Source organism: Spodoptera frugiperda, chromosome 30 (assembly GCF_023101765.2).
Source record: "Spodoptera frugiperda isolate SF20-4 chromosome 30, AGI-APGP_CSIRO_Sfru_2.0, whole genome shotgun sequence".
NCBI lineage: Eukaryota > Metazoa > Arthropoda > Insecta > Lepidoptera > Noctuidae > Spodoptera > Spodoptera frugiperda.
In genome coordinates this window covers 2,082,909-2,105,677 of record NC_064241.1, presented here as the reverse complement: position 1 = coordinate 2,105,677, position 22,769 = coordinate 2,082,909, and the positions used below count along the sequence as shown (strand labels likewise).

Genomic DNA, 22,769 nt, shown 5'->3' with positions numbered 1-22,769 from the left:
TTTAGTTGGTTTAGTAGCTATACATATATTCATATTTTAAAAGACTAAAATTTAAGATTCTTTTAACATAATGGAGCTCGAGGTCCTTAACAACTTATTACTATTACCCTTTTTTGAGAATAACCAGCCTCACCCAAACAACAAAATAAATGTGAAACCTGGCATTAACACAATTTCATTCCACTCGTTCCTGCGCCGTTGTTCGCGTAAATTTAATACCTTAAATGTTTCCAAAAACAATTTTGTTAATTTGTCTGTTTTTAGGGCAAATAATTACAGAAACAGCTACTAGAACTAGCTCATTTGTTTGAAACCTTTTAAGATTAGTTAGGTAGACCTATCTATATAGAGTAGATACTCTTATAATAAATCAGTGAGTCCAGACACGACTGAGGCTACCTCATGTTCACTCTCATTTGTTATGTGGTTCGACCCCTCACCTCACTATCTATTTACTATTCAAGGACTGTGTATAATATCTTCGCTTAGGTGTTTTGTTATTTTATTTCAATATACAGTACAATAACTTACCTTTTAGAAGTTCTAGATTTCTTATGAAACTTATTAGGTTTTCATCATATGTATCTCAACAAAACAAAAATTTTGTTACAATAAACTACACTTTAACCAGCAGCACAAAAAAAAATCGTCCTTGATAAAGCATTTAATACCGTTACCGTGAACAAACAAACACTTTCATCAATATCACGCTCCCTGTATGTAGATTGTGAACTGATCCAGTTCGTAGTGCAAACAAAAGTTGGGTGCTCGCAGCTCTATCAATTTCTGTATAGCACGCTCGGCGCGGTAACAAAATCCTAGGGAAAGCAGCTCACTGGCTTACTGTGCACCACAATCCTGTCATGTTCCACTACTACAAAAGTTTTATGTATTCCTCTGATGTACATGGAGATTCGTGCCCTCGTCATGTTTGTGTGATTTATGTACCTACATATCACGTTCGGTTGTTTGTAAGCAAACATAGAGGAATCCTCATCCATTTCGGGATTACTATTGTTAATGCTCCTTGGGGGTATGACATATTCAAGTTTGGGACCGTAACATGATATTATCTCGTAAACTTTTTACATAGTATGAGTTTCAAAAACAACGCCAAGTATTAATATTGTAAAAGATAACCATTTATTGTTGTTAGATACCCCGTTGTAAAAAGTAAACCCGTAAAGGTTTACCTCAAACTTTATCGATACCAAAGTTTGATGAAAACAAAAATAATCTGCAATGAAATGTAATGTATTCAGCCAAAACTTTTGCCAAATCCGGACGAATCCGTGCAGTAAAATATTTACCTGCTTACGTACAAAGTTATATTAAGTCCGCGTTACAATTTCTGGGAGAAAAATATAAATGTTGAAGAAGCGAGGACTCATAAAGACATTATTATTGCGTCCCATTGTTGTTGCGAAGTAATCTAGGGATGATTGCTCGCTGCTGTTTACGATGCTTTATTGTGATACTAATAAGAGCTATTGTATAGTTGGTACTGCCTCGTTAATATCGATTGGTTCCAATACAGGAACAATACGTTCGAGTCCAGAACAGGTAACTGTAGCGTAGAAGATGTGGAATCAATGAGCTATTGAGTCTTAGTTTACGTATGTGTATATTGCTCCTGTATTAAAATTTTGAAAACGCGTTTATGAGGACTCTTTTTTTGTAAAAATATGAAACTAAGTTTGTTTGTGTGCAAGGAAACTTATAGTTAGTTTAAATAGTGATAGAATTTGCTTATTTCCATACAGTGAAGTATTATCGATTTACAAAAAAGCAACAGAAAGTATTCAGTATCACAAAGTCCACCTGTCTGGCAGTTTTTGTTTTATAAGCGCGGGCAGGATAATATTTTTCTCCCTTTTGAGGCTCTTAGATAGGGACCAATTTATCTAAGTTTGCTAGTACGAAGTGTCTCGAAGAAGATACCGCTACTGCGTATAATTTCGCTCACAATAAATTACGTCTGTGACAGTTTCGCACTCGGAGCGGATATTATAGTGCGCCACTTATATTTGAAAGTCTGATAGTTGCGTCAAATGTTTCGCTCTTGTACTGGAGTGGTGATGCCAGATTTTGGGAGTTTTGTAACGTGTATATATATATTCTACGATTTTTGGTGAATAAAAATCTATAATATATAGAAACCATTTCGTTTTGTGGATGAAATGTTGTTGTGAAGAAATAGAAAGTTGTAATTGAAACATTGAGACCATTTGATTCATCATTCGCTTCTATTTTATTATATTATTTCATTCGTAGCATTATACATAGATGTATTTCAATATGCACCTTATTACCATTAACTAAAAGTCGTCTATAAACTGTACAATACACAATTACAAAGTTTTGCTAGAGTGTGTGAACAAAGTAATCTATTATGTCCACTGACCATTATTATCATCAGCATGTTTCCGTCCACTCTTAGATACAAGCCTTGTTCATGCATCCTTATAACGGATATTATCACTTCTTGTCTTATACTACATTTGCTTAGGTCTTAACTCCGGTTGTGGCCAGATTTCCAATTCCACATTGCAAGACACAGTAGACCATGTCTATCTAACTGAGGGCTTAGTGCAAGCTTGTTTTAAACGTTTAGCTCTCTGATTGGTTAGTTTTTTGGAACAGGCTAATCAGAGCACTGAACGCAGTAATGTTTCGATCTCGATAAACGTAAAACGATCTAGTACTAGGCCTTTGTAGACAGTTATATTACCTGAAGGTGGATCATGTGTTATTTTGCCACAATCGTGGTATAAAAAAAAAACTATACACTAAAAATATAGTAAAACCTCTTAATAAATAAGTATACCTCCATCAGATTACGTATTAGAGTTTCTAGTAAATTAATTCCCAAAGTACATATTTGGCTTTACGCGTTCCTCGTAATCTTCTTGATGTCTGATGTCTTCGCGTTTGGCTCATGTTTACATATTTATGGCCAGAAGCGTACATTTATATGATACGTACACAAAGTAATTTCAAAAAGAAATGTATACGGACAAGTATAAATATATGTTTTCGATAATTTTATGACAAACAAATGTATACTGCCTTCTTTTCAAACTTCGAAAGATTGTTTGAATCAAGCCTTGTGACTTAAATTATCAACATATACGTGGGTTGATCTTGTAATTGATGTGATCGGGATACGAGACGATGCCACAGCTATCTTGTTAGAATTACTGCAATGCTGTGGTCTAAACATAATACACAATAATTAAGTGTCGTTAAAAGTAGTACTAATATATTATTTTATATCTATGTAATTTTATTCTCATCTTTATATTTACGATCAGGTAAAATCACTACCAACCACCAACAATCTATCCCATAACACCACCTCTAAAAACTGCTTATCTCAAAAACTAACGTACTTGCATCCGCTAGGATATGACGTCATTTGGAACCCAGACACCACGGAACCCTTGGAATAGGCTGATAACACGGACCGTTTCCACAGATTGCCGATTCATCCCTAATTCGATTGGAGATGATGTGTAACGTAAATATTTGTTAAAATTGTTGCGTCATCGCCTAAGTGACGGGGGTTGCAGTATTTTCGTCGTCTGTGCTAAGGGGTGAGGCTGTATGTTCCAATATTTATTAAGGTTTGATTAGGACTGACGCGTCGAGCCTACGTTTCGATTGTCAGCCGAATTTTGTCAATGCACACTCCCAATAACACGTTCTCTGGGTTTAGATTTGCATAATACTGAAGTTTATTAAAGGTTTCTAGGGTCAGCAAGTATATTTGTTATTTTTAGAAGTTCGGATCGGTACCCCCACATGCTCTAAAAATTAAAAAAAAACAAATGCGTCATATAAACTACAATCAATGAGCTATAATAATAAACGAATATCACTTAAAATGTAAATGATTAGCCCATTTATTACATACACTTTAGTAACTATTAACAAAATAAACAAAAAATATCTTACTGTACCAAAACTACACAATAAATGGGCGATGCATTACGCTTTAAAAGACCCGTTCCACTTACAAAAACTTTCGAAATTGGAACACTTTATTTAATGGCCGCATCGCTGTATATTTATTTTTTTTATTTAGTCTAAGGTAAGAATACTACAGCATAGCATAATGGTTTATAAAAAAAGGTTGTGTTTGTAAATGACAAACAGTTTTATTGTAAAAAATACTACCATTAATATTTATTTCATTTTATAAAAGTTTTAATGGATTAATACGAGGGTTATCGTTTTGAAATCACCATTGAAATGAATCTGACAAATGACGCCGCAAATCATGATAAATCACCGGATTAGTATCGAAGAACTTGAGCGATTAATTAATTACTATTATGAGTATCAACTGAACTAATTCGTCACAAATTTGTGATTTTATATTTTAAATTTAATTCGTAATAAAATATGTCATTTATATATTTTTTTGCTAAGTACATTCTTTTTGTTTTGCAACATATTGAATTTTGATTAGATATGAAATAGAGTTGAGATCGATTTTTGAGTTTCTGTCAAAAGCCTAGATTGATCCAGATATTTAAGTAGTATCTTATAGTGTAAGATCCGGTTGCAGATTTGTATAGTTATCGAGTACATGCTAAAATCTACATTAGTACTCATATGATAAGTAGAATAAAAATCTACCAGGTTGCCGGTCAAAATGTGGCCGATACTATTTTTAATTAAATTATTGTTGATTGATTTCGCACTATTAGTATAAATCTCCACATGATAGCTAACATAACAATCTACTATGGCCAAAAATATCACTGAAACTATTTGTTGAACTTCAAACTCTTAAGAAATACAAACTCACACTTAAAATTCAAATCAATCATATCTGAGCAATGAAATAGAAAATAATTACGTGTGAACTATTTCTCACAGCGTGCAATAAAATGTAGCCAGCTGTCCATTTGGTCCATGCGAGGGGTCAAACTGGTATTCTTACACTTGACCCGCGCTCCAATACCTGTCTAGACGGTGTAACAGGAATTATTATTACTTTCAATCACTATTAGGGTTGACCAGTTTATTCCAACTTCGAACCCCTATTTTGCGAAATATCGTTGTTTACAATTCTCGAAAAATCGGTAAGCAAGATGAATCTCCTGTTTTGTTACATTTTAACATCGATACAAGTAGTTTAAAGTATATTATAAGAGCCTTACTACATATACTAACAAATAAATCATATTAACTAAATATTAATTATATGTAACTGTAACTAAAATATTTACAACTTAAAAATACCTTAAGAGAAATAAAAACTAATTAAGATTTCAAAATAGTTTTTGAAACATAGAATTTAGTTTTTTTTTTAAGATTTCAAAATGTTCTTTGTAACATAGAATTTGAATCGGAATTTGTTTGAGAGAAATCGCTAACAATAAAGATGCCTAATAACGATAGAGGTGAAAGGTACTTAACCAAAAAGTATTTTATGTTTAGCCTGTATTATCTACTCTTTTAAAGTTCTTTGCAGAAAATGATTCAAACTCAAAATCAAAGCATTTATTTCAATTAACCCCAAATCAGGCACTTTTGAAACTTCAAATTAAATTGTCCGTCAGTCTGTCTGTCAGTGAAGCTAGGTGCTCGTTCCAAAGTGTAGCTTCAAATGGAGAAAAACGAACAAGAAACTCCATCGTTACTCTTTTTAAAAAATACAGATTACTAAACTAATACCTACCTAACTACTAAAGCCTAGTAAACTACAGACACATTATAACTACGTCACCTGCGTTCCATAGCCTCGCTTTTACCGCGGAAATGTCGATGCGCGTCCGACAACAAAGTTAGCGCGGTTGTCCGAAGCAGGAAGCTGTGACGTCACGATACATACGTGTACCTAGCACGTACAGCCATTAGCGCCCTTTGTATTAACTTTTTAAACTCCTACTGGATGAGGCAACGGCACAAGTTTTTGCAGCCATATGTTACGGGTATTACGCCTTTTTAAACCTTAGTTCGTTTTTTAAAGCTCTTTGTATGTGTGTGGACTGTGGAGTTACTTTTATAATGTTTTGAAGTGACTTTACTAATTGAATTTTTAAAGTAATAGATTTTTGTAACCGTTACATAAAAGAAAACCTGATCCTACTCTCTTGATAATCTGATGATTACGATTTCGATAAAAATCCTTTAAAAAGTAAAAATACAATTTGGAACTGTCGCAGGCAGCTGGCTAATTAAAAGTTACGATATGTCTAATCATGACTGCACAGTAGGTGCGGTGGCAAGGCATCCGGCTGCCGCGCAACGTGTAGTGATTCCCGTACGGAGCTACTCTTTGTGTGATCCACAAATTATTATTTCGGGTCTAGATGTCATGTGTATGTGAACTTATATGTTTGTAAACGCACCCACGATACAGGAGAAAATCCTAATGTGTGGCAATGTTTACTTTAAAAAAAGAAGAGGAATTATTATGTATATTATTTGTTATGTATCTTCACAACATTACAACCTCCTTATTAAACTCCATGGCACTACATAACAGTAATAGCGCGGCCGATCAGTTGGTAAGTGCCGAATGTTAGTTAGTGACAGAAGTAGGGCGGCGATAACAAGACGACACGCCAACATCACTGCAACCTACATTCCGACACAGATGTTATTACTAACGATATTATATGGCGGCTTACCGATAGTAGAACCAATTGAGTTCTGTAATTACAAGGTTTTATTAAAATGTTTTACCTACCCTTTAGATACTATTACAAATTAAAACACTGGATTATATTTGGGTTTAAGTTGACCGATAATAATATCGATCGGGAACGATAAAAGAGCCTATCAGCCAAATTCATAACTTGTGGTATGTAAGGTTTAATCTTATTTATCAATATCTGCTATACTATAGAAATATAATTTTATACACAAAAGTAAACATGCAACGTCACACCTTTTATCCCCGCAGGGGTAGGGAGAGGTGAGAGGCACATAAAGGCATGTAATGCAATTGTACAATGTACATCCCCTTTTCACAATTTGTGCTATAAGTCCCATGCAACTGTAACTAACTATACTGAGCACAATTCCAGACTCCATGCTACTAATGTTGCGAGCCACTCGACCAACGAGTCAGTAGACCTACTTATAATGATAATATCGTATTTAAAACAAACGTACAAGTTCTAAGTGAATGTGCAGAGAGTTTGTAATCTCTAATTATTTACTGAAGTTTAGGGTCCAGAAACTGGGTAGATAGAATAAATCAAATATAATAGACCTTATCTACAGTGTACAATGTAAGCACTAAAGGACTGGAATACTAAATCTTCCACGAATTATATCTTGAGTCCCGACCCCAACGCTGTGCGACAGATCCACCAGACGACGGAATATTCATTAATTGTTTTCATTCATAATAATTGCATTTGACCTGTTATTTATTTATGGTTCAATTGTACAAGGTTTCTTAGGAAATATACTCCGAAAATTATAGTCAGACAAAGTCAGAAACTAAATTATACTTTACCTAATTACCAATAATACTTTGCCCGATCCTTGAATCGAGCCCAAGATACCTTAGGTACTCGGTAGTCACACTTTTTATTCTATGGTATTGGCCGATAAACGAGCAGATGCATCACTTGACGGTAAGCAATCGTCGCCACCCGAATGGACACTTGAAATACCAGAGGCGTTACAAGTGCGTTGTTTCAAGTCGGTTTTCTGTGAGGCCGTGGTATCACTCCGGTCGAGCCGGCCCATTCGTGCTGAAGCATGGCTGTCCCCTACTTAACTTGTAGCCACATGAAAAAATTGTATTCAGACGATCATACTCAGAGAATAGTACGTGTCATATTGCATAGCAACCACAAGTTACATATTGTTGTAACATAGTAGCACCGTAAAATTCATAATAAACATTTTAATTTGCTATTTTTTTCGTAAAATTCAACATTTGTGGTCGGACATACATCTGGCTTAGTAATTACCGAAGTTACTCGAATGTTCGGCGGATACTCCGAGTTTAGGTCATCGCTTGGTACATACACGATTACATAGATAACACCACAGGATAACACGTACAGATACCAGCATGACAAGCTACTCTAATCCGTAGACTAATTTGAAATTTTATTGTTCTGCAATAAAGTTGAAAATCTATTGAAGATAGGGTAAATTGATCAGCTACACTGTCTGTGTAGGTGACTGCGGCATTTTGGTTGTTAAAAACCTAACGATAAGTCTTCTTAAGCCTCACTTAAGTTTGAGGACAATTAAGTTTACGAAAATCTTATCTAAAGAATGATCGTGATTAATGGTTTCACTTACTTTACTTGACGTTCTAATTTTAATTGTTCAAAACGTTTGGAAATATAGATTTCGTTAAGGAAATATTAATTTAAATAATATAATTTAAGACTAGTCTGTAATACCAGTCATAACAAAAGTCTTAAACAATTTCAAGTAGGATAATTTGTTGCTCTTTTTTTCCTTTCTTCATAATTTCAAGTACGTCTAAATATCTAACAAATGATAAATATAAGTGTTTAACAAGTATGTTTACTCGCTATTTCTAATGAGACGTAAGAATTATAAAAATGAAATCAAATTATTATGTTTTTATTTCACAAGAGGCACTAACATTATTTTTCCAATAACAAACAAAACACTTATAGGAAGGAAAATTTTACTATTCACAACACAATGTGGGAACATTTTAAGTCTTGAAGATGATATACTTGTTCATATTTAGTGCATTCTTCACTGCACAGCGTGTGAGAATACTTTAATAAAGTTATGTGGAGAACTGACGACTCAGGGAAGTCGGGAACATGGCGCCGCGCGAATTAATTATACGGGTTCTTACCGAGCGTGAGGATAGTTTACAAGTAGAACAGTCTATCTAAACTATTGTCTAGGCACACAGTTTGTATATAACGAGGTTTTACAACATAACTTGGTCCTTGCAAATAACTACATGCTATTTCTGTGCAGTGCTTGCGGGAGAGATCACGGAGCTCTCGAGCCGCGCCTCGCTCGCTGAGCCCACGCCTACTAAATTACCAAGTACGTCTTCTAATAATAAATAAACAAAACGCTACAATAAGATCTCGAAGCAGAAGAATGTATAAAAAAACATCGAAAGAAAAGCTTCTCAAGTTATGACTACGAATTGGTAAAACATTGAAATACAAAATTATACGCTGCAGGGGAAATATTCACACAAAATTGTTACAATCTAATTCGAAACACAATCATAATAGAATTGGCAAACATAACACACGCAGTCATTCACCATCATCATTTGTGTGTTCACGTGTCTCATGTACCTTGTCGAGAGATCTTATTCTAGCGGCACGTTGTCCTGTCACCCGTTTGCAACACTGCACGAGTATATACCCCGCACTAACCAGCCTCTACCAACCCGTTATATACCCGTGACAATTGCCGAGCGAGCCGAAAAGTCCACATCGAATAAAATTTTATTCGCCAAATTGATTCCAAGGCACGATTTTTTACTCAGCAAATAAAAATGAAATTGAAACGAAACAGAAAGTGTGGACAGTCGGCAAATGGGAAAACATAATAACTGGCGTGTTTCCAATAAGTGCAACACCCTGGCACAATGTAGATCCCTATCACCGCCATCCCATTTTCGATAAAATACTTTTATTTACCTCCATTCCGCTGTCAGCCCCAATCGAAACGCGATTTGAAAATGATCCCATTTGTATAGATGTGTTTTTGTTTTGGTGTGATGCCCGAGCATGTGATGTGTGTTTGTTAGTAATACCAATATGAATGAGTAATTTTAAGAAATAAAAAATATAGATCTAATATATCTCTATGTGTCTACTTGCCGATACTAGAGAATAGTCTAAATCGGTAAAACTAGGTTATCATCAAAGGTAAACGTATTTTAAAAGTACATTGTTCTCCACCACCGACCACCCAACATAATTGTTCTTCAATTTAGATAGGAATCTGAGATCACAATCGAAGCCTAAAAGCGGTAGTGCCTTTGTCTAAACGTTTAACAAAAATCCGTCTAATGAAGTTCTTAATCGAGGTTTGCCGACAAGGAAACTTTTAATGGCACCCGCTAACTGCCAGCAATGAAAAGGAGTGAGACTTGAACCGCAACCCGACCTGAACCCGGCAAGTGTTTGCGACATTTACCAAATGACTCCAACCCGGTTGCTACCCGACACTATTCGGAACAAAAGCTTGGCTTGCGTACAAAACATGGGCGAGTTAATAGTTTCACTTGACAGTATTGTTCATTGTACTCGTAATAAGGGTTAAATTGGATTTGAATGTTTCAAAATAACAGTAACATAAATGCATTATTGCAGCAAACAGTATAAAAAGTATTTATTTAAATCAACAACCAGCTTCAACCGTTTAACACTACACAAATCTAAATAAAAACTCAAATAATAATACAGCAGGAAAAACGAGGGCAATATTAAAAAGGAAATTAATCAGCACTAAGTAGTCTCCTCAGTGAGCATGGCTCAGTAGCTGGAAGCGTTATAACAATGTTCGTACTTTGGACATTTAACAAAGAATAAGCATTCTGTATACGTCGGCGTTTACCCAGCCAGTCGTGAACATGCTTTTGAGTTCACTACTTTCAAGAGAAAGCAGTGCTTACCTACTAGCCTGGAGCTCCGTCGCTAAAGACGGCTATTTTGGTACTAAATCTTTACAGGTCTAGGTTTTTAGGTGAGAAGGTAAAGTTTTTAGACTGTATACATGTTCTTTTAACACTCTTTGGTACGCTGAATAACGTTGAGTTGGTTGAGTTTAAGATTAGTCGAGTAAAGCGGTGTTGAGTTTTATTGACTATTTGATATTTAGGAAAGTAGTGCAGCAAATACGGATGAACTTATTTTCGTCGAATCTTCGTATATGTCATTTTACATATCAATTAAACATGCAAAAAAATCTGATTATTTCATAACATTAAACCACCCCTATGAGTAAAATACGCCACAAATAACATAGCCTTTTTCCCCACAAAGGTTTATCAATGTTGTTTCTACATGAGACTCATTTTTAAATTAATAAAGCTCACTTCCCACACGTTATCTCGGTTTTTCAGGAACGTACGTAGGGGTTAAACAAAGCAGACATTTTAGGGGCGCAGTCCTTTAACGTTGTTAGCTGCCGGTGACATTTTTATTGCGAGAACGTGAGCCATGGAGCTACTCATACTAAGACAATAAATCCACATTATGATATTTAACAATAAATACAAAGAACATAATCTCGTAATGCTTCACAATATCTATTGCGTAAATACTTATTAAAATCTTCAAGAAGAAATTAAAATAAATAAAAAATAGCTCAACAATACTTATAGAAAGCTGTGTACTTGTGTAGCGCAGTATTCGTAGTCAAAGTGCTACGAATTCGTAGTAGGCGTAGCGCTATGCTACGTGCATTTACGCCTACGATCGCGCGCCCGGAACTCGACATAGGCATCTGGGACATAAGATGTTTTGAACATAATTTTTATTTATTGATTTTTTTTTTAGTCTTAAATACAGCAAATGTTTCAATATTTTAGTTACTCTATGACTATGGTAAACGACGCTATGAGTGTTATGATTCGTAACTAGCATTTGATTGCTAACATCGTGTCATAATCATCAAGGAAATGGCAACGGATAATCCTAACGTTTGATTTTAGTTGGGAATTTAATCAGTAAGGTGCTTAGTAAATCAATTACAGTGGCATTATGTAAATTGTTAGTTACAGTGTACATAGAGTCCAGTAATGATAGAACTGTGTGTATTGTATTAATTGAATATTGGTTACACATTGGTTACTTGTAACTTTCGTATGACCCATACAATTGGAATATAGGAAAGTGATCTAATAATATGACAGCGCCAATTATTATTAGAAATAGTAGGTACCAAAAGGTTTTTAGCTACCAGTTATTCAGAAAAAAAAACTTAAAATAATGAATATCAAATGCAGCCGTTTATGTTTTAGGTACGTCTCCAAATCCGTCTCTCGTCCAAATAACAACAAATATGTCTGAATATATAACTTAAATAATCTAATCGTAACATTTGATTGTACCAGAGTGCGACTTCACGTTCGTGAGCCGCGCCGGCGTCACCAACGGCACGTTCCACGCGCCCGAGCTGGTCAACCCCAACAACCAGAGCCGCCAGTGCCTGTACACGTTCCTGGCCCTGCCCGGCCAGCGCGTGCTCGTCGAGTTCCGCACCTTCGACCTCCGGGGAAAACCGCCAGAGTATGTTACTACAGTCACTTAATATAGTCACTTTATGTCTTTCCATTTTTTTTATAGTGTTCTTTTGTTAATCCGTGGACATTGGTGTGGGTTATATGTTTACCCACATAATCATGTAATAGGTTTTATTTTTAATACAAAAATGTGACTATTTTTTTGTCCCTAATAAATAAAATATGTCTTCCTTTTACTTAGAAGAAATAAAAGTATTTAACACAAATCGTCAGTTATATATACATACTTAAGAAACAGTTTTGAGGATCCAAATGATGTGACTCAATATGACTAGTTGAGTGGGTGGCTATTATAAAAAGTGGTTAGAACGCCAACACTCGAGTCAGCCATTATTTTTTTGGGAACGAATCCATTTTAGAATTAAGTATAATGTCATTGGAAACTGTACACAATTAAAGCTCACAAAGATGAAAAGTTGAACAATAAAAGATGATTATAGTATTTACATGTATGTATCTATACACAACGGTACCCCTGCCTCCCATAAGGATATGCAGAGAATATGAAACGCCAGTATAAATAATCTATTTCACACAATTTATCAATAAGAAACTACAACCAAGCAATTTAATTAGAAAGACAGAGCAACTTTGTTGACTATTTGAAGTAAAATCAATAAACTAGGACTTGAACCTCATCGAATCAATTTGTAAGTTTAGTTCGAAACCAGAAGTTGGGAAGTTGGAGTATTTCAATCAGGAACTTCAACAAAACAAATCAAATAAACCGCAGTCCACATGTGTATGAGTATATAGACGTGTGTAACTATGTAGTAGAGTGTAGTTAGATGGTGGTTTAGGTCATAACACGTTGTTATTTGACTTAATGGCTCATTTATTCGTTGTTTTCCAGTGGAGCAGCCGTGGGAGAGCTACCAGCGTAAGTATCCTTATCCCTTTCCCCCTCCCCCTATTACTCGAGACACAAACATGTTTTCTACCAATGCTATTATTTATGTGCATAAGTATACATTTAGGAATTAGGTCAAACTTTTCCGTGCAGGGAGAACCTTGACTGGATGAAGTTTGTTTGATGTATTCTGCTAAACTCGAGATATTCGTTTCGTTGATGAATTTATGATCTGTTTTATATTAACTCAAGGACTGTTGTTGTCCAAGTCGATTAGCAAAGAATCATTTATTATAACAATGAAAAAAGATATAAATAATAATACCTCTTGTTTTAAATGTAGCAAAAATTACCTTTCAAAGACAATCCAATCAGAGACACTAAAAAGTCGTTCTATCGATTGTTTCAGTACTGGAATTAGAACATTATGGTATAGAATGACCTTTATTTCTCGCAGATGCATGCACGAGTCAATGGACATTTACTCGGAGATGGCGTCCCTGGAAACGAGCGAGCTGGTCAACTCGGCGTTCGGCGGGCGGTACTGCGGGCCCATACCGCCGCGCCGCCGCGTCTCACTGCACCGCGCCGTCGCACTCTCCTTCTACACAGACAAGATGTACACGCCGCCTACTCTCTTCACAGGAACCTACCAGTTCATCAATGCATGTGAGTTGTATGTTCCACCGCGGTGGCCGAGAATGTTGAAATTAATTCAGCCCTATTCAACAAATGGTATCAATGCAACTGAGATAAAATAGACAAGGCTATCTCTAAGAAATTATAGGACCGATCGTATCGTATCAAGACCTCTTTTTATCCCCGAAGGAGTAGGTAGAGTGCACATTACGGTAAATAATGCCACTGTACAATGTACACCTACTTTTCAGACTCCGTGCATTTTTACAATTCCAGACTCAGTGCTACATACAACTGAAAAATTTTAGAAATTATAGGATTACACTATTCACACATTAACATTGTGTGGTTTCTGAAAAACCTCATGAATTTTGAATATGAGATTTTTGTATAAAATATAACACTGATATTGACAATTTTTTAATCATTTCTTCATGTTATGTTTCTTGATGAACATCTGTACCAAGAGCTATGGAAGACATTTAGTTCGTCAACAACATTGAAGTGCCCGTCAAAGTTGGTCCCGGTCCGCATAACTAATGTCCACTTATATTTATCGGAGTAAATTTAACTTTCTTCCCACAACATTTTTTAGGGTTAGCAGGTATACCTCGTCGATATTCTGATTATCCTGATTCTTATATGTCTAGGGCGTTTAGAAATAACTTTATATTAGTTTGTCTAGTCGTATTAGATGTTATACTATCTTACTTTAAATAAATAAATAAATAGTCGTTGGACTAAGTTGGATTTATAAGAAAAATATTTTCTAGCGAGATTTTATGTTATACACAAAAATATACAGTTACTAGCGGACCCGACAGACGTTGTCCTGTCTACACGTCTTTAATTTGAAAATTTGTCGGATCCAATGTAAAACATTCCAAAATCAACAACTACTAATAAATTAAAAATTACTTAAAAAAACATTGTCTAGCGGACAAAATTGTGAATCTAAACCATTCTCAGATCCCTTTGAACACACACAAAAAATTTCATCAAAATCGGTCCAGTCGTTTAAGAGAAGTTCAGTGACATACACACTTACAGAAGAATTATATATATAAAGATAAAATACAAATGATAATGACAAATGACTAGTGGAATTTGAATCCTAAAAGTTTAGAGGCGTCAGGTTGGAAGCGCAATGTTTTTTCAATTTACTTATTAGTTAGTTAATAATATTATTTAATTAATAAATTAGCAACTTACTTATTAATTATGATCATATTATACATGCTTGTATAGAAACTTTTATAAAGTGATAAAAATGAATAACAATTATTATAAAATTTTTCAACAGCGGAATTCGAAGTGGGCACCCCAGTTCCCAACACATTGTGTTCGTTCGTGATAGAGGCGAGCAAACGCAAGACAGGCCTGCTGCTCTCCCCCACGTACCCTGGCATCTACCCGAAGGACATGACCTGCAACTACCTGTTCAGCGGCCAGCCCGGACAAAGGATCCGACTCGAGTTCAGGGACTTCGATCTGTTTTTCGGCGGACCACAGTAAGTCTGACACCGTTATTTCGCTGTCGTATAAAAAGTAGCAAGAGCTCTTTGGCATTTTATAACATCGCCCATATTAATAGCATAAGTGTTATCCATCAAATTATAGTTGTAGTAAACAACAAACGGTTGACAGTTAACAAACGGTTGTTGATATGCAGTCGTTTGATACATAAAAAAATAAATATGTACGTGCATGAAAATTAGGTTCGAGTACACAAGGACGCTATAATGTCAGGCGAGGTAGCGGCCAAACATCGACCCATCAAATATAAAAAAAATGTCCCTGGTAGAAGCTCTAATACTGTATGTATATCTTGTATACTAACTTGTAAGAACGTTTGTGATCAGCTGTCCGTTCGACTGGGTGCGCGTGTACGACGGGCCGGACAACACGTCGGCGGTGATCGGCACGTACTGCGGCCAGCAGCGGAACCTGGTGCTGTACTCCAGCGACGAGCGGCTGCTGGTCACCTTCTACACGCTGCCGCGCGCCGCCAGCACGCAGAACCGCGGCTTTAAGGGTATCTTCGAGTTTTCAGAGAGTTTTGTTAAGTTAGGTAAGTGGAGTTTTGTATTTTCATCTAAATATTCTTTCTAAGCGGTATTTGCTTCTTTTTTTTTCAACATTTATTCACCAAAATATACATGTATGAACTTTTACATCAAAAATCGCGAAACTGTATTACAGTTTGTTGACGATAGTGGCGCTCTTTATTACTTATTACTACTATTAATTAATACATAATCTACAGCTATTTCCCATGTACCATGACGGAATATACCCAATGTACATACAATACATCAACCACATGGGAGCTCAGTTCCCGTTTTGACTAAATTACTTCTTTGACTCAAGTTAGAACAGCAATATACTGAACGAGCACATTGGAAACTTTGTAATTTATTACATCCGTACTTTACGTACAAAGAGTTTTTACTTACTCAGCAATCTTGAAGGGAAAGTTTTTTATTACTTTGGTCTATTGCTTTTCAGATTTTATAAGTAAACACGACGCCGAGCACATTAGGGGCTCAGAATGCGACCAGAAGATTCTAAGTAAAAAGGAATCGACGGGTTTCGTCTACCATCCAAATTATCCATTCCCTTATATACAAAAAGTTGTTTGTAGGTGAGTAAACTCCGACATTTTAATGTGAAGCTTCACGGATTGGGCTCACAACTTCGGAAACATCATTAACATAACAATGACTTCCTTTCAGATATTTTATATATGGTATGCAAGATTCACAGAATTTGGAAAGGGTTCGATTAGAGTTTCAGAACTTTTCTATACCGAAGGGCGATAATCCGAAACCGGAGTGAGTATACAACTTAATAATGCGTTACTTCGTAATATAACAATTCATGTTTCTTCCTGTTAGGATGCTTTTGTAAAATTTTGATTTTTATAACTTCTCCTTATAAAATTCCAGTTCTTGTCCTGATGGGTACCTGAAAGTATACCTGCGCGGGCAGGAGGCAACAGACTCATACGACAAACACGACGCCGAGCTGTGCGGGGAGGGATCAGCAGGCAAACAACCCTTCCCTCCGCCTTTACTCTCCGATGGACCCCGCCTTGTAATGGTCTTCAGCTCAGGAGAACTGCAGGGCAGGGGGTTCAAAGCCAAGTATACTTTCGAGACTGGTAAGTTGGATTAAAGGAGTTCTTTATTTATTCATTCATTAATAGGATTCTGAAGGACGTGGAGTGAAAGCCCTTGCTTTACAAGATAAAGTGACTGGATGCGCAGCGCTGAAGAACAAATTGCCTATATTTAGCAGTTACACTGTGTAAAACTTACTTTAATTATCATGTGCTGAACCTTGAGGATTCTGTAGTAGTACCTATAATAAAGGAACATAACCATGTTACAGAATATCGAGTGCCGGGCACAGCGGCGCCGGGCGGCGAGTGTGCGTTCACGTACCGAAGCGAAGCGAAGAAGCGGGGCGAGTTCAACTCCCCCCGCTACCCCTCCAACTACCCCTCACACACCAACTGCACGTACACGCTAGCTGCCAGCCCCAGTGAGCAGGTCACAGTGGTGTTCGACCACTTTAAAGTTAGGGCTGACGCCTGGAATGCGACTGCGGGCGTGTATAGGTAAGTTTCATTATGAATATTGATAACATTAATGGAGCCTTCACCGTTACTCATCGACATTCTGGTTTTTGCAGTGGGGCAACGTGCAGCGAAGACTGGGTGGAAGCATGGTGGGTGGGTCGCGAAGGTGCACGGGTGCCACTGGGCAGGTGGTGTGGGCTGGCCACACCTGGCCCAATGCATTCGCCGCGTGGCGCCACTGGCCTCGTCATCGCGCTACACACAGATAGTGAGGCCGTCGCCTCTGGCTTCAAAGCTAGATATATTTTCGAGGTAATATCAATGTTTCCGACAAAATATAACAGCGGTTTATTTAATATAAGAAACATGAAATCATGGGTCAATCTTTGTGTCTTCAGCCAGCGAAGTCAATATTTGGCGACTGCGGCGGCAATATGTCCGGCGCAGAGTGGGGCGTGATCACGTCCCCCAACTTCCCGCAGAACTACGAGCAGCCCAAGAACGGGCCGGCCTCCAGGGTCTGCAACTGGTTCGTCACGGCGCGCCCCGGGAAGAGACTCTTGCTCAATTTTGAATACTTCGCTGTCGAAGGACATCTTACTGGTCTGTACTGTTTCAATACGACTACCTACTTCTAATAGGTTGCAGGAACTTCAAAAAAATATTTTATCTTCTTTTGGCACTTGGTAAAGAAAATCTATTTAGCAGCAAGCGGTTTAATATGGATTCGATGTAACATTACAGAGCGTGGATGTCCAGCGGCAGTTCTCAGGCTGTGGTACGAGAGCCCGGGCCCTCCGCTCGAGCTGTGTGGGGAGAAGGCACCCGGCGACCGCTGGCAGTATCTCTCCTCCTCCAACTCGATACGACTCTCGTAAGTTATTCTTGTTGAGTTTAGGTCGTTCACATGAATTAGTTACAATAAAATGGTTTGATGCCGACGTCATAAGCTTAAGACGCTGTGATAGGAGATGTGTTGAGAGGTTAGTGACGTATTTCGGCTTGCTGGGCAGGTTTATAATAGCGGATAAGGCGGTGGGTGCGACGGGGTGGCGCGCCGTGTGGACGGAGGTGACGGTGCCGGAGAGCGGCGAGTGCGAGGAGGGCGCGCTGGACTGCGGCGGCGCGTGCCTGCCGGCCGGCGCGCGCTGCTCCGGCCTCAAGCACTGCGCGCTCACGGCCGACACCAAGCCCACCCACTGTTAGTATGCACCGCTTCTACCGCAGAACTGATCCACGGCAACTGACCGTCGTACGTACACCGGTACACGTCCCACCATCCGACGTCGAGGAATACTTGCTACTGAAAGTATTCGAATATTAACCGTAGACATTACTATCTTTATCGTACTTACATATCTAATGACTTTCTCTTTTAGGTGTCTATCGGAAGTCCTCGTTTATCCTTATGTTATAACTTAGATTACGACTAAGTCTAAATTGAATAAGCTAAACTTTTTCCAAATTTTTAATTAATTTGAACTGACACTGTATATTACAATTGGCACTTTACCGCACTTTGCATTTCCACTTGATAAATGTATCTACACCGTTGCATTTTGTCGTTGCATTATAGGGGTTAAAACTTAAAGTCTATAATTATAAATTATAACTATGATAATGTAGCTTGTTGAGAATATTTACGGAGTAAGCAGTATATGGACTACTGACCACGTTGTTATTGTGCTTCCCTACTTGCTTGTACACTACACACTACTTGATACTGTTGAGTTGAAAGATATCGAGTAGAATGTCTCGAAACATTTTTTGTCTCCACACACTACACTACCGCTACATATAATTTAATTACATTCCTGCAAAACTTCAAGCCCTACCGAATACAAAATTATACCTACCTACATACTTATTTTTTGACAAACATGCATGAAAACTTTTTCAATAATAAAATAGTCAATTAAAGAGTTGTTATCATGGAAACACGAACAACCGAGAAATTCTACTCGTAACAGCCCCGCCAGCAGCCGGTGTCCACTCTACCCACGTATCGCTACACTACGTAGCTGTAACGAATACTAGCAGGGAGTCGCAACACGAAGCTTGTCGTACATTCGCTGCTTACTCCTGCTTTTATCTTCTAAATCGTTGTAAAATATTGTATTCTAAACACTGTAGCACTGTTAACTAATAACTCTAAACAAATACAATAATGTTATGTTCACTGTACTTTCTCAGTATAAGGATGATTCAATGCAATCTTTGTCTCTAAGGAAGTTGTTACATGTAATCTAGGGATCTAGGAGTTTAGACACTTTCAATCGATAAATCGTATAATTGTTGGTGAAGTAGCAGAATATATTGAATATGTTGCAAAGATTACAGACTTTTTCTTTACATACCAAGGCTCCCCTTAGTATAATTTAAATCTAACTAGTTAAACGTTCTTCATGTTAACTCACTCTTGCATCCATAACTTCTACTCCATTTAAATACTCTATTTTTATTTTACTTTCTTCAAATACTGTGATGACTCAGGAGAGTTGCATCTCTCATCTGTCCTAAGTCTAAATTTTTGTTATGTTTTTGATCGTTAGTACATTTGATAATTTGTTGCAATTGATAAAGAAGTCACTCCAATGGGACAAAGCTTGCATTGAGTCATCGCACTATGGGGCCCGGGGTACCGCAACAGCTGTTTCTAACAGAGCACTTTCTGGTGGAGTACTATAGCTTCAATGAGTAGTTGCAAAACGTGTCGTTCTTAAATTTGACGATGAGGGCGTCACTGTTATTTGGTCGCGAAGCATTGAGATTGTGTCCGAAGAAAGTACGAATGTTAGCAGTAGGTCGGCCGTGTTCCACCAGAGAGTGTAGGGCCCTGGGCTGGTCTGACGGCGCGGTGTGCGCAGGCGGCGCGGCGCCGGGGCGGTTGGCGGCGCGCGCCGCTCTGGTCGCGCTGTCGCTTGTGCTCGCCGCCCCGCACTGACCGGGCGCTGCGCACGTGAGTCTATACTACCACCGTCACCCTCTCACCTCAAAGCTCCCGACTCCTGACTCCTTCTGTCTCCACCGTCATTGCCGCATCGGAAAGAGGGAAAACAGATAGCGGCCAAATATTTATCACATATGTAGGTGATTTGATACGAGACTCATTAAACAACAAAGCCCACCGTCTGTTTTCTTCTCTGTTACGCTGGTTTTATTTTAAAGATCAGAACAAATGCTCTTCGCAGTACCTAGGGTTGGTGCGGAAGTGGGTTGTAAAGGTCGACATTAATTTATTTGTATTCAGGTAATCGGCTTATTGGTATAATTTGTGTCATTGTGATTCTGCTATTATTGTTTATTTTGCAGCTTTTGTAAACACGTTTTGTATCTAGGACTCTTCTCTTATTTCGTAGTAACTCGAGTGTCTTCCGCCTTGCTACGCTTTGTCATGTGCTATTTCGATCTTGGATGAATTAATTGCCTTCACAATAAATAATTACAAACTGAATTTCGTCGGCGTCGTAACTTGATAGGAGCAATAACACTGTTGGAGCCAAATGTTCCACTACCAGTGGTGGACGCAGCATTTAATTTGTCAAGTAGGTACAGAGCTCGCTGGCTTTATTTTATTTATGAAGTATACAACGAAGAATCCAAATAAAATGTACCTAATTACACACTGTATGACTCTAACCGCCGTACTCAGAGTGTTTAATGGTAACTTAACCCAGTCCCTAGCAATTGCTTTTCGGAACTAAAAATCGTTACTAAGAAATATTTAAATCATTGTGTCTCAGTACGGAAATAAGTAAGTTTGCATACACAATCAGGTTTAAGATAACAATATCTATGAATATGAACTGATTGTCGGTACTATACAATACAATAGTGAATATTAACTCTAATGAATTATAGAGGTTAATGTAACAGTATGTGTACTGTATTAAAATTTATATGGCAATTAATTACATCCACGATTGCTTCACCACACATCACTCTCTGCTTCCCTATCTAATTATAATATTTTATACTAAACTCGTACCTGTATGCATGTTGTAAAACTGTCTACCTAAATATCAAAAATAAAAATCCAAAATAAACTTAAAAATACTAAAAGATTAAGCTTTGTGATATTCATTGATAACATAGACGAATTACTTTCGTCTTCTGATATTTGGATTTTTTTAATCGGGACTAATTTGTGTTAAGTTTAATATGGCGTTAACGAGTTTAACAACGATTACATCTCTCAAAAGAATTTTATCTTTGAGTATTACAAAGCTTCTAAATTCTAATACCACATACCTAAAAGGACCGAGAGGTCGACTCCCCCAATCCGTTCCGATGGAAGTCGGATCGTATAATTTACCGAATCAAACAAATGCAACAATTATTTTCTTTACAATAATTCGCTTTCCGTTCGTGATCCATCAAAGGAATTTATTGTAATGTACCTTATTTTATGAATATTGTTATTTTAATGTAAGAATTGGTTTACTTGCGTGTCCGTGTAATCAATACACCTATTTATCTAGGTAAAGGAAAAAAATATGATGGTATGTCAGTACTCTTTTACTTGCCGAAATTATACGATCCCGCTTCGCAATGTTACTTGTCGACTTTCAAGCAATCTTAGATCCAGCGACAGTTTTCGAAGTTCGGGAGATTAGTCAGGGAGTCGACCCGCCGGGCTCGAACGAGGTTGTAGGCGTGACGTATTCATAGGCGGCGAGAGCGCAGTGACAGGCGGGTCCGGCAGCCTGGCGTGGTGGTGGGCCGTGTGCGGCGGCGGCGGCGGCGCGGTGGCGCTGGGCGCCTGGTGGCTGCGGCGCGCGCGGAGGGCGCGGGCGGCGCGCGTGCGCAGGCCGCCGCCGCCCCCGCGCCCCCCGCCTCTAGCGCGCCGCGCCCCCGCTGCCCGCCTAGCCGCGCCGCCCGCGCCCCCTGACACCGTATGACGACGCGCCCACGCCGCAACGGCGACGCACGCACCACTAAATAGTTGATTACACGACTTTAACGTACACTTTGTTTCATTACTCCTAGTCCTACAAAGATTTTATGATCATTTCATTTTTACCTCTTAAACTTGAAATAGGCACAGAGCTAATTATATAGGTAGGTAAGTAACGTACTTATAGGCAGGTTTTTCTACTATAAAAGATAGGTACTTTGGCTGTACCAAGCTCTACCTACCTCGTACCTGTCAAGTTCTTGGGCTTCAAAGTCCTCGTATATAAATAGTACAACTAGCTACTTCCGCGCGGTTTCACCCGCTCTGCTTGGCTCCTATTAGCCATAGCCTGATGTTTTATAGCCTACTAGCGAACCCGGCGAACTCCGTTTCGCCATCAATGATTTTCCCTGTTTTCCTGCTTTTCTCTTAAATTTTCTCCTGTTTTTCTTTGCTATAAACCTCACGGAGCCCGAGACCTTTCCAACGAATGCAAAACCGTGGAAATCGGTTCATGCGTTCTGGAGTTATAGCGTCAGGAAGGAAAACCCGA

General features: G+C 38.0%; 1 protein-coding gene across 4 annotated transcripts in view; it reads left to right on the top strand.

Annotated features, from left to right (window-relative positions):
* LOC118269732 (cubilin) overlaps nucleotides 1–22,286 on the top strand; it is a 98,094-nt gene extending 75,808 nt beyond the window's left edge. Inside the window, exons 4-19 of one of the 4 annotated variants that reach the window (XM_035584999.2) lie at nucleotides 8,953–9,024; nucleotides 12,059–12,233; nucleotides 13,101–13,127; nucleotides 13,555–13,766; nucleotides 15,040–15,247; nucleotides 15,599–15,807; nucleotides 16,245–16,380; nucleotides 16,472–16,570; nucleotides 16,685–16,899; nucleotides 17,130–17,358; nucleotides 17,433–17,631; nucleotides 17,718–17,922; nucleotides 18,064–18,193; nucleotides 18,333–18,520; nucleotides 20,187–20,278; nucleotides 21,991–22,116. In XM_035584999.2, the coding sequence (XP_035440892.2) occupies nucleotides 8,953–9,024; nucleotides 12,059–12,233; nucleotides 13,101–13,127; nucleotides 13,555–13,766; nucleotides 15,040–15,247; nucleotides 15,599–15,807; nucleotides 16,245–16,380; nucleotides 16,472–16,570; nucleotides 16,685–16,899; nucleotides 17,130–17,358; nucleotides 17,433–17,631; nucleotides 17,718–17,922; nucleotides 18,064–18,193; nucleotides 18,333–18,520; nucleotides 20,187–20,263 (2,381 nt within the window). In that variant the 3' untranslated portion in view covers nucleotides 20,264–20,278; nucleotides 21,991–22,116. Of the gene's footprint in view, nucleotides 1–8,952; nucleotides 9,025–12,058; nucleotides 12,234–13,100; nucleotides 13,128–13,554; nucleotides 13,767–15,039; nucleotides 15,248–15,598; nucleotides 15,808–16,244; nucleotides 16,381–16,471; nucleotides 16,571–16,684; nucleotides 16,900–17,129; nucleotides 17,359–17,432; nucleotides 17,632–17,717; nucleotides 17,923–18,063; nucleotides 18,194–18,332; nucleotides 18,521–20,186; nucleotides 20,660–21,990 lie in introns of those variants that run through there. The other 3 variants (XM_035584996.2, XM_035584998.2, XM_035584997.2) reach the window with 3 other exon arrangements.
* Nucleotides 22,287–22,769: the final 483 nt, after the last annotated feature.